The sequence below is a fragment of the Sprattus sprattus genome (genome assembly GCF_963457725.1).
Source record: "Sprattus sprattus genome assembly, chromosome: 20".
In the NCBI taxonomy this organism is placed as follows: Eukaryota; Metazoa; Chordata; class Actinopteri; order Clupeiformes; family Clupeidae; genus Sprattus; species Sprattus sprattus.
In genome coordinates, this window is record NC_137918.1 from 20,087,670 (window position 1) to 20,100,037 (window position 12,368).

Genomic DNA, 12,368 nt, shown 5'->3' on the forward strand with positions numbered 1-12,368 from the left:
TAGCCTCTGGACACAAGGCAGTAGTCAATAGAGAACTGTAATACTGTCATAAACATATAAGAACTATGATATAGAAGAACTTTTTGAATTAAATGACAAAATGACAATTATATTAATTTCAGAATATGATTAACTTTAATTATATGAACCAATAACATGAAAATTAAGTTAATGTAAAATATATAATTGCTTTAATTTGAAACATTACATTCACATTTCTATCCAAGCTAAATCAAAAATATAATCATGATTTACTGCTGTCTTGCTGTGCAGGAGGACCAGACGCCTCTGCATATCGCGTCTCGTTTGGGGAAGACAGAGTTAGTTCAGCTGCTGCTGCAGCACATGGCTCACCCAGACGCAGCCACCACCAACGGCTACACCCCCCTCCACATCTCTGCCAGGGAGGGCCAGCTGGAGACAGCTGCAGTGCTGCTAGAGGCCGGAGCCTCACACTCTCTGGCCACCAAGGTTGGAGAAAAACATGCAGTTACTGTGCAGATGAAAATGCACAGACACACACAGAAATGCATACCTACACAGAGAACACACACATACAGTTCACTTAAAGTTATGCAAGGATACAATACAAAACCTGCGGTTTATTTATCAGTGTTTGATGAAAACACACAGACACAAACTATACTCTATGGATATATAGAACATATACAAACACAAGATTGACCATTCTGTTGATTCAGGTGGTTTATTTATCAGTGTTTGAATGACCTTTCATCTCTCCCTCTACAGAAAGGATTTACTCCTTTACATGTAGCTGCTAAGTACGGAAGCCTGGATGTGGCAAAACTCCTCCTGAAGCGTCATGCACTTCCTGATGATGCTGGAAAGGTGTGGGTCAATGTCATGACTGAGTTATGACACCACTTCAGATTTTCAAAACCATTTGTACAAAAAATGCAAGCGGTCAATTATACCTCAAAAAGCAGATTGTACAGCTGCCTTTCCAAATTTTAAATTACTGCCAGCTTGAAACACACACTTTTGTAATGAGAGTGTCATTATTTTCAGTGATAATGTCAAAAAATGTCCCTAATATCTGGTTTGTTTCCCAGAATGGACTGACTCCACTCCATGTTGCAGCTCACTATGACAACCAGGAGGTGGCACTCCTGCTCCTGGAGAAGGAAGCCTCCCCTCACGCCACAGCTAAGGTCAGACAGAGCTGTCTCTTCCAGTCAACGACACAGACCTATCATAATACAACTTTTCAGATCATTGCAAAACTGTCGTAGGATAAAACAAATATACAGTAAGAAGAGAGTCAGCTCCAAAGTCGGAACAGCTAGGTGACATGAGGAGAGTGTTGTTGTCCTTGAATAGTTCTAAAGTGTCTGAATAGAACCCCTAAAAGCTTGAAATATAGTAAATAAGTAAATTTAATCATGTCGGTTAACTATAATGTCTGTCTGCGTACTTCCTAATGCTCTGTCCATTTTGTCTCCTCGGGATAGAATGGCTATACCCCCCTCCACATCGCGGCAAAGAAGAACCAGACAGCCATTGCCTCAGCACTGATGCAGTATGGCGCTGAGACCAACGTGCTCACCAAGCAGGGAGTCAGCCCTCTGCACCTGGCCTCTCAGGAGGGCAACAGTGAGATGGCCACACTTCTGCTGGGGAAGGGTGCTGTGGTCAACGCCTCAACTAAGGTGAGACTATTAGGAGTGGCTGCTATACTAAAAGAAGGTGCTATGAGCAGAGTGAGATTATAGTATGGTCAGACATTGATGTAGGTAGTTTAATGTGAAAACAACCTCTGTGCACAATAAGGGAAGAGTACTCTATGGAGCATCTTTAGTGGATTTAAATCTCAATGCATTTATATCTCTTTTATCTGTAAGGAAAGCCCCATAATACAACGTTATCCTATATTCCTGAACTGTATCATTATCATTTAATGTCAGTCAAACCTATTCCAACCATGCAATCATATCCAGTAGGCTAGGAAATTAGTATTGTTCACTGGTTCTTCGATCAATGGAAGCTATTGTGTTTTATAATAGTGGGACCTTTAATTATGTACTGAGTCTCACTGTTCTGTGTCACAGAGTGGGCTGACCTCCCTGCACCTGGCAGCACAGGAGGACAGAGTGAGTGCTGCAGAGACACTGGCCAAGAATAACGCTAACCTCGATCATCAGACAAAGGTAAGAGAAGCACAGCCTTATGAGTCCGATCTTCAAACAAACCTCTAATGAATTCGATTTGAACCATTCACTCTTCACACAGCCTCACAAGTCTGATCTTAAACCATTCACTCTTTACACAGCCTCACTAGTCAGATCTTAAACCACTCACTCTTTACACAGCCTCACAAGTCTAATCTTAAACCATTCACTCTTCACACAGCCTCACGAGCCTGATCTTTAACCATTCACTCTTTACACAGCCTCACAAGTCAGATATTAAACCATTCACTCTTCACACAGCCTCACAAGTCTGATCTGAAACTATTCAATCCTGTGGCAGAACATGTTTATTCTTATGGTGCCACATAGCAATGATTTATCATGATGTAGACCGGCATTGGGTTGAGAGAAGCCTTACACTCCAGGGTCACATCTTGTTGTTAAATGTTGGTTTCATAACATGGTCTTCATTGCCCTGGTTACTTTTATGTCTCTTTCCCACAGCTTGGCTACACCCCACTTATTGTAGCCTGTCACTATGGAAATGTCAAAATGGTAAACTTCCTCGTGCAGCAAGGTGCCAGTGTCAATGCCAAAACAAAGGTAAATATTTCCAAAGGACTGGTTCAGTGACTTTATGACATTGCAAGGAATAGATAACTATTATCAACAGTGAATTGACTATGAACACGATGGAATTAAGTGTCAGAACATTTAATTTCATCCCTGACACGGATTTCATATCTGTTGGCTCACCACAAGTATATTGTATATTTCATGTCTAATCAATCAATCAATCAATCAATCAATCAATCAATCAAAAATGAAATATTTAAAATGCTGATATCTGCCCTTTCCAGAGTGGCTACACACCTCTTCATCAAGCAGCTCAACAAGGGAACACACATGTTATCAATGTGCTGCTACAACATGGAGCCAAACCCAATGCCACCACTGTGGTAATGACCATTTATGCCAGTCTATGCCCATGCATCTATCATATATTGATTAGGAAGATGTTGATGATCTTGCCAAGTGGTCATTATAGCTGTGATGAGGTTCTTCTTGCCTTTTATTCCTGCATAGAATGGAAACACTGCTCTGTCCATTGCCAAACGCCTTGGCTACATCTCAGTAGTGGACACACTGAAAGTAGTCACTGAGGAAATTATCACCACCACTACAGTAAGTGACCTGATGTCTCTTGAATTATTGTAGCACATATGCCCAATCAAAGTAAGGGATGTTTATTTGTATAGCACATTTCATACTCAAATAGAGGAAAATCGGAGTGCTTGACATACGTACAAGCAAGGAGCACCCACACAAGGAGTTAAAAACAGTGAAAGATACAAATATGAGGATATATATACATATAAGTATAAAGTAGCAATTAAAATATGAGTACCATAATAAAAAGATTAGTAGTATAATTACAAGTAAAAATGCAGTTCGAATAGTTACTGCTAGAGTGCAAATCTTAAAGCTCAAACATAGCAGAGAATGAGATAATGAGAAATGTTTTTAACCTGGATTGCTATATTTTGTGCCAGTTGCATTCATGCAGCTAATGCATGTTTAGTTTTAACTCTGGGCTCCAGTAGCTGACTTGAGTCCATGGATCTAAGAGCCTCACTTATATTCTTTAGACATATCAGAGATGTATTCTGGCCCTGAACCATTCAGTGATTTATAAACTAGTAGCAGCACTTTAAAATTGTTCTATCAGCAGCATTTGGAATGAGCTGCTTAATGGTATTTTGGGAAGACCAGTTAAGATACCATTACAGTAGTCCACCCCACTGGAAACATAAGCATGGATGAGCTTCTCTGGGTCTTCTCTGGACACCGAATAATCGATTATGGCTATATGGCTTTTTAAACAGGATCTATTTCCATCCATTTCCAATGTTAATCATTTTATTTGTGGGGTCTACTAGAATAGATTTACACATTTCAATGTTTCCCCCCCTCAAACTGTACATCTCTATTCACCCTCTGTTTTGAATCTTTAATGTCTTAAATAACCTCTTGAGTTAATTTCTTTTTGCATGGAAACATCATTCTCAGTTATTTTGACTATAAAAGGAAGATTTGAGACAGGTCTATAATAGTTCGACACAGAGGCATCCAGAGTTGTTTTTAAGAGTGGCTTAATGGCGGCCTTGGAAGTTTTTAGGGCCTTTGGGAAAGCGCCATTCCGAGGTTGGTTTCTTTTCAACTCAGATATTTTGTTGTCTGTTAATGTCCCAATCATAGACCGTTACTGAGAAACATAAGCTGAATGTTCCGGAGACAATGACTGAAGTCTTGGATGTTTCTGATGAGGAGGGTAAGTGAATCCTATCCCCCAGTGTATGAGTAACTGCAGCAGTTCATAAGTCTGTTACATAATGTAATGTGGGTATGTTTTGTGTGAGTGGACCTGTCACATAAAAATGGCAGGCAGATAACGGGGAATGGTGTGGTGAATTATGGGCCATGTAGTTTTTCAAGAATTTTGCCCACTGGTGCTTAGTGGCTTTGTGTTGTGTAGCCTTGCACCAGATTGAAGAGGACCCTTTTTTGGACGTCTCAGTGGAATTTGAAGGTACCTGGTTGCCAAAATAGAATTGACAGAACTTGCGTTACTTCTGGAAGGGACCTTTCAGTGAAATTTCTAGACTACTATATCTCCTTAATGTGATCTACCGTAGGCAGTGGAATGTTAAGCACTGAGGTCATGAGCTGGAGGTTTCATCCTCTTTCAGGCGTGTTAAAGCAGGAATGAGTTCTGTCGGTTCTGTTTTAAAGCTGATATGAGGTGTGTGTAGCCCTTTGGCACGTGTGGTTTTAGCAAGCTTGGTGTGGGAACTTAGACTCTATCTTTAGTCGTCTAACAGCATGGTTTGTGTGTGTGCACCAAAAGTCTTTATATGCAAGCATACAATGCCTGCCTTTATGGGTAGACAATCAGTGTAACATCAACCTTGAGTGATAACGACAATCATAATTTTGGCTGTAATGTACATATTTGTACTCATCCAAGGTATTGTTTACTAGTTTGCGTCAGTGGTGTTGATAACAATTGATGTGATAAGTGTGTGTGTGTGTGATACTTACCATAACCTTTTGCATTACATTTTTCAAACTTTTTTAATATGAAATATGATCAGCAGTGGGGAGCAGCCAGATGCTGTGTATGCCACTCTGCCTTAAAGCTTACATTGGTCCCTTGTTTGCTGTCCTGTATTTAACTATATCATTGTGTTCCAGTGAGGTTTAGTATTAACGTTTAATAAGGATCAAATAAATGTCTTACTGGGACATATCAAGTGTTGAGACACTGAGACACTAGCCCGTCCCTGTCTGCAGGTGAAGATACCATGACAGGAGACGGGGGCGAGTACCTAAGGGCAGAGGACCTGCGAGAGCTGGGAGACGACTCCCTGCCTGGGCAATACTTGGATGGGATGACCTATCTGAGTCACAACCTGGACAGGTACATCAGAGTTCCACTGATCACATGTCTGCATGAGTTCATTCTGTTCGCCGTCTCTGCACCAAACAGGGTGACAGGGTTGATGACAGGGCTGTGAGTTTGTATCACAGATAATATGTTAATGTCAGGGACAGTAATGTTACTGTCCCTGACTTAAAACCTTTTATGTAGAAAAGACTACATGTACTAATAACATCAATGAATCCGTGACAGACATAACCTACCACATTGAACAGCATAATTATTGTGCTGCTGTTTATCGATCGATACCTGTTTGTTTATATCCCGTCTTCACTGTAGGGGCCATGGGACCCCCCCACACCCAGGCTATCATAACAGGGACGGTGTTTTCATTGAAGAAGTGTTTACCAGTCATCAGGTACATTGACGTATTTTTGCATATAAATTGAGTGTGTATCCCATCTTGACCTCTATAGTGAGCATGCAGTGGTGGAATGTAACAAAGTATTTCTACTTCGTTACTGTACTTAAGTACATTTGTACGTATCTGTACTTTACTTAAGTAAAAATAATAGTGCATACTTTTTACTTTTACTCCGTTACATTTTGAAGCTATTATCTATACTTTTACTCTGCTACATTTCTTAAGTAGGATTGTTGATGGAGTACTTTTACTTTGACTTTTATTTTCCTGGGTATTTGTACTTTTAGTTAAGTACTAAACTTCAGTACTTCCTCCACCACTGTGAGCATGTATGTGTGGCGTAGTATGCATGAGTCTGTGTCTATGCCTCAGGTGGCGTCCCTCTCCAGGCAGCATGAGAAGGACTCATATCGACTGAGCTGGGGGGCAGAACACCTGGACAACGTGTTACTGACCAATACCCTGCTGCACTCTGGGTATGATGACACACACGCACACACACACACGCACACGCACACGCACACGCACACGCACACGCACACGCACACGCACACGCACACACAGACACAATATCTAATGCTACTGTTAAACGTTCATAACATTTTGAAATTCTCTCATCAATGTTGAATAGTAGAAGTTCTGTCTTTCATAGCTGATTGTTGAACACTCATGCACAATAGTATGTTGATTAATTTATCGTTGTTTATCATTTTATTTCTAAAGCTTACTTTCTCATCCTTTGGTGTCTATCTTTCGCTCCCTCTGTCTCCCCTCACTCTCATTACCCTTGTGTGTCCCTTATACACTCGTTTCTATTTGTCCTTCCTCCCCCTCGTCCTCCTTCTTCTCCTCCTCTCTCTTTTCTCTCTCCCTCTCTTTGCTTTTTGCAATTCTGCTTCCAGCCAGTCATCTCCATTCCTTGACCATGACAACTGCAGGTGATCTTCTGGCCCCTGGAGACTCTCTCTCTCTCTCTCTCTCTCTCTCTCTCTCTCTCTCTCTATCTTTCTCTCTATCTTTCTCTCTCCCTCTATCTTTCTCTCTATCTTTCTCTCTCTCTCTATCTTTCTCTCTATCTTTCTCTCTCTCTCTCTCTCTATCTATCTATCTTTCTCTCTATCTTTCTCTCTCTCTCTATCTTTCTCTCTGTCACTCTCTCTCTCTTTCTATCTTTCTCTCTCTCTCGCTCTCTCTCTATCTTTCTCTCTCTCTAACCTTCTTTCTTCCTTAATTGTCCTCCCTTTTCACCTCTCTCTTACTGTAACTCCTTTCCTTATTTTGCATGGCTTGTTCTAACACCTTGTTTTAATCTTATCCCATCCAAGGTACAGCATACAGTACATTACAATTCTTTGGGATCAGCATGGTTCAGTATGCATGCTTTTAACTGTATGCATGCTTAAAATATGTAAAATACACAATAATATGTTTAATTCATGATTCTGTCCGCCTACACAGTATGTATTATATATGACTTCAGTATGCTGTGCCAGAGCATGTTAACCACATGATGCCAAGGATCTCTTCCTATGGTCTCTTTACTATGGCATGCAGAGGACTGCCTTTTAACACACTGAGCATAGAGTGACTAGGTCAGACATAGTAGCAGCATGCCGGAGTTTATTCCTAACAGGGAGTTGTTTGTAAGTAAAACTAACTGCATATATATACATAGTGTATATATATAGTGTTGAGGGGAAATAAGACACTTCCCCTTTGTGAAACCTTTTATACTGTGTGAGGTGTGAAGTATATGTGCAGTCTGACCTCTGTGTTTATGTGTGTTTATGCCTGAGAGAAAGAGGTAAAAGAGTTTTGACTAAATGAGGTGTTGAAGGAGAGAGAGAGAAAAAAAACACTGTTGCTATCAAAGCCTTCACTCTCTCTCTCTCCCTCCCTGTTTTAACTTCCTTTGTATTCCTTTCATAATAGCTTCCTGGTCAGTTTCATGGTTGACGCCAGGGGTGGGACTATGCGCGGCTGTCGCCATAACGGCCTGCGCATCCTCATACCCCCCCAGAAGTGCTCTGCCCCCACCCGAGTCACCTGCCGCCTGGTCAAGAGGCACCGGCTGGCCTCCATGCCACCCATGGTGGAGGGGGAAGGCCTGGCCGGCAGGATCATAGAAGTCGGCCCCACTGGAGCACAGTTTCTTGGGTAAGACAAACAGCCATCTGCAGATCGGGGACTGTAGGAGTGACAGGTTTTACGGGTTAAAAGGAAGAAAATAAACAGAAGAAGTAAAGTTGAATTCCTTTTGAATGTAGAAATAAAGAGATTCATTTAATTTCATTCTTACAGGAATTTTGAGTAGTCTCTCTTATGTGACCTGATGTGTTTAAATTAGTTTTAGGGTAATTGTATTTCAAGTAATTTCAAGTAATACAGAGCGAAAGATGAATTGTTATGGTTGGTAATTAGGTAGTGCAGTATGAACATGGGAATAAAGAGATATTGGCCTCCCATCCTCTGTCTGGTCTGTGTGGCTCTTTGATGGTAAAGACTTGAGCATCATGCTCTTCTCTCTCTGCCATGCTGCACTGGGATCAGTAAACTTCACCTCCCTACCGCCCCTCCCCCTCTCAATGAGGGAGAGAGTCTGGTCAGCCGAATTCTTCAACTGGGCCCACCTGGAACAAAATTCCTCGGGTAGGACTGACGTTCACAGACGTCTGCTGGCTCTTGGTCTCCACTCCCTCCACCTCCACACCCCCCCGCAACCCCTCTTCTCTCCTGGACGCTGCCCTTTTATAGTGATGTCCCTATTGATTTGACCTTTTAACCTTTTATAGTGATGTCCTGTCTTGATTTGACCTTTTATAGTGATGTCCTGTCTTTATTTGACCTTTGACCCCATCATCTGTAAAGCTGCATAATTCTTTTTTGTAAACATTTTTTTAACACAAAACACCAGATTGATTAGATGAGTTCCCCTTTTATTTGGAGATATGATTGCGCATGTGAATATAGATTCATTTAATTTTGCATGCTGAAGTGTACTACCTTGTATCTATTATTTTGTTTTTCCTCTCTGTGCAGCAGACATTATGTTTCCATCTGAGTCAACTGTCAGTGAACTGTCAATCAATCCAAGCTGACACTGATATCCTGAAAACCTTATTGTGATATAGTATGTACACTTAATGCACACATTCCCCCATATACGTACACCTGCTGACCTTTGACCTCTGTGTGGTGACCTAGGCCTGTGATAGTGGAGATTCCCCACTTTGCGGCCCTGCGGGGAACTGAGCGGGAGCTGGTGATCCTGCGCAGTGAGACCGGAGAGAGCTGGAGGGAGCACCATTGTGAGCACACCGAGGGGGAGCTCAACCAGATCCTCAACGGCATGGACGAGGGTGAGACAGGACACATGGCGCTGTCAGCCCAGCACTGCTATCAGTCACAGTCGGATTTACAATTTACAATTATTCTGCATATTTACGGGTTGCACTTGAGATCTGTAACCCATAGCAAATATATTCCCTTCACTTCACAGGATCAGTTCTGCTAGGAATCACCATATTGACGCGTCACTTCCTTTAAGATTAACATAGAACATGCAATAATTTCCCCTAGGTGACTGTATAATCCCAACAGTCAAGGGGAGGTGTAAACCAGTGGTGTGATTTTGGAATCCTTATGTATTGAAACAGAGCTGGACTCTCCTGAGGAGCTTGAGAAGAAGCGGATTTGTCGCATCATCACACGAGACTTCCCACAGTACTTTGCGGTGGTCTCCCGCATCAAGCAGGACAGCCACCTAATTGGCCCAGAGGGAGGGGTGCTCAGTAGCACCTTAGTGCCCACGGTCCAGTCAGTCTTCCCAGAGGGGGCCCTCACCAAACGGATCCGTGTCGGACTCCAGGTATCTTAGAACACATTCAGAACCGTTAGTGGAGTTAAAGGTGGAGTTGGGGAACTCTGATTGTGTAATACCACAAACCAAGTGTTCTGGTAAATTAATCAATTTCTTGACTTGGCTTAGATTACTATAATGTGTGTTGACAGTCTAGATTTAAAGACCAGTAATGTTTTTTTTATCATTTGAAAGTACAAACAGAGGGGCAAAACAACTGATAATTAAAACAGGCAAACTAACAATATTTTCTACAACCACTCGTACAGGCCCAACCAGTCCATGCTGATCTGGTGAAGAGGATACTGGGTAACAAAGCAACTTTCAGTCCTATTGTTACCTTGGAGCCAAGGAGGAGAAAGTTCCACAAGCCAATCACCATGACAATCCCAATTCCCAAGAGCTCAACAAATGACGGAACCGACTGTGTGTTTGGGGGAGATACGCCTACCCTCAGACTTTTGTGTAGCATCACAGGCGAGTCAAGTGCTGTCCAACAAACCTCATAAAAACCCCGAATGTGTAGCAAACAGATTTTTGTAATTATCGCCTCAATCTTTTCCAGGAGGTACCACTCCAGCTCAGTGGGAAGATATCACAGGATCCACTCCTCTGACCTTTATCAACCAGTGTGTGTCCTTTACCACTAATGTCTCAGCAAGGTAAGCATTGATGAGGGCTCTAACAGTAGGACATGGAAAAGGCTGACAAGGAAATGTGGTCAACTTTCACAAATTAGTAGAGCATTGTCCAATTATTTCAGCAGTAAATCTGTCTTTTTGTATTATTTTACAGTGAATTTCAGACTGTCAATGAGATTTGCCTTTAATGGTCTTGTCTCTCCCGCCTCACAGATTCTGGTTGATTGACTGCCGACAGATCCAGGAGTCTGTGAACTTCTCTACCCAGATATACCGGGAAATGATCTGTGTTCCATACATGGCCAAGTTTGTTATCTTTGCCAAAACACTGGACCCCATAGAAGCCCGGTTACGATGCTTCTGCATGACAGACGACAAAATGGACAAGACACTGGAGCAGCAGGAGAACTTCACAGAGGTGGCACGGAGTCGAGATGTTGAGGTACACATCTAAAATGTTTACACTGAACACATGAACATAGCACTGTGGGTCATGAAAGCACCATAGTTCACCAACTGGTTTGCACAAGTAAAGGTTAAAGGTCATACGAGAAAGAGCTGAGAGAAGGACAGTATGGTGATGGACACCTCTGCTGCCCTCAGCCTCTCTCCCAGACTACACTAAAGTTCACAGTATAGAGTGTGTGGTTGTGAAGTAAATTCCAGTCGTATGTTTCTCAGGTTTTAGAGGGGAAACCCATCTTTGCTGACTGTTTTGGAAACCTGGTGCCTCTTACCAAGAGTGGTCAACATCATGTCTTCAGCTTCTTTGCCTTCAAAGAGAACCGCTTGGCACTGTTCATCAAAGTGAGATTGACTTTCAAGCATTCTTTTTTCCACAGTTATATGACAGTTTCTATTGGAATGCCACTACCTCTGCATTCCTGACTGTTCACAACATATAAACTTGATTTATCAACAGATTCGAGATAGCGCTCAAGAACCTTGTGGAAGATTGTCTTTCACAAAGGAGCCTCGTACATACAGAAGTCTTACACACAATGCCATCTGTAATCTCAACATCACTCTGCCCACTTACTCAAAGGTAACAAATTCATTGGTTTTAGAATGATATACAATATATATAATATAGATGTAGAAGTAAATAGATTGGTTCATGTCCTTCACTAAATTAACTGATCTTGTCTTCTAATTAGGATTCTGATTCTGATCAGGATGCAGATGAGGAGGTACATTTATTTATTTCCAAATATTATGAAATAAAAAATCTTTTAAAATGTATTTACTGTATTTATCAACATTATCATTAACAGTTATCATTAAATGCATTATTATGTGCCTATAAAAGAGAGACAACAGTAAATAATCTCAATTTGTTAGTTAATAATAAGGTACCACTTTACAATAAGACTCCATTACAAATGGTTTATAAATGGTTTATAGATTATTAATTAGGTTGTAAATCATTAATAGTATATATACGGTGTATGTAACACTGTGTTTGATCATCATAACAATGATTTTAAATTTCCCCTCCCTACAGAGTGACAAGACGCATGAGAAATGTAAGACACTTTTTTCATGGAATAACTTTACTAACTTTACCACCTGAGCAAACAGCATAGTTTTACCTTGTTAAAGCATATTGATAGTAAAGGCTGTATAAATCATACAGTAGATATATGGGCTTAGAAATGTTGTTCTGCATAACAGTACCTTTTAACCGATGTATGGATTCAGTAGTTAAGTCAGAGCCTTTAGAGTAAAGCTGAACATGGATCCCAAGCTGATATGCTACCTATGGCTGATAATCACTTTGCCGTCTCCATCTATTTCATCTTTTTTATTCTCTTTTGTTGTATTTTTAAACCATATCATTCCTCATACCATT

The 12,368-nt window shown here is 41.2% G+C and overlaps 1 protein-coding gene across 1 annotated transcript in view; it reads left to right on the forward strand.

The window, feature by feature from the left end:
- The window catches only part of ank2a (ankyrin 2a, neuronal), a gene marked incomplete at its 5' end in the record, with an annotated part of 98,860 nt that overhangs the window by 22,655 nt on the left and 63,837 nt on the right, over nt 1-12,368 (forward strand). The window contains 25 exons of the mRNA XM_080859067.1: nt 274-471; nt 751-849; nt 1,074-1,172; nt 1,473-1,670; nt 2,070-2,168; nt 2,655-2,753; nt 3,011-3,109; nt 3,237-3,335; nt 4,410-4,482; nt 4,687-4,740; nt 5,505-5,631; nt 5,932-6,010; nt 6,389-6,492; nt 6,919-6,954; nt 7,949-8,173; nt 8,567-8,665; nt 9,221-9,375; nt 9,673-9,884; nt 10,145-10,361; nt 10,441-10,537; nt 10,730-10,958; nt 11,198-11,323; nt 11,439-11,561; nt 11,674-11,706; nt 12,021-12,042. Of these exons, the coding sequence (XP_080715193.1) occupies nt 274-471; nt 751-849; nt 1,074-1,172; nt 1,473-1,670; nt 2,070-2,168; nt 2,655-2,753; nt 3,011-3,109; nt 3,237-3,335; nt 4,410-4,482; nt 4,687-4,740; nt 5,505-5,631; nt 5,932-6,010; nt 6,389-6,492; nt 6,919-6,954; nt 7,949-8,173; nt 8,567-8,665; nt 9,221-9,375; nt 9,673-9,884; nt 10,145-10,361; nt 10,441-10,537; nt 10,730-10,958; nt 11,198-11,323; nt 11,439-11,561; nt 11,674-11,706; nt 12,021-12,042 (3,001 nt within the window). The remainder of the gene's footprint in view (nt 1-273; nt 472-750; nt 850-1,073; nt 1,173-1,472; nt 1,671-2,069; nt 2,169-2,654; nt 2,754-3,010; nt 3,110-3,236; nt 3,336-4,409; nt 4,483-4,686; nt 4,741-5,504; nt 5,632-5,931; nt 6,011-6,388; nt 6,493-6,918; nt 6,955-7,948; nt 8,174-8,566; nt 8,666-9,220; nt 9,376-9,672; nt 9,885-10,144; nt 10,362-10,440; nt 10,538-10,729; nt 10,959-11,197; nt 11,324-11,438; nt 11,562-11,673; nt 11,707-12,020; nt 12,043-12,368) is intronic.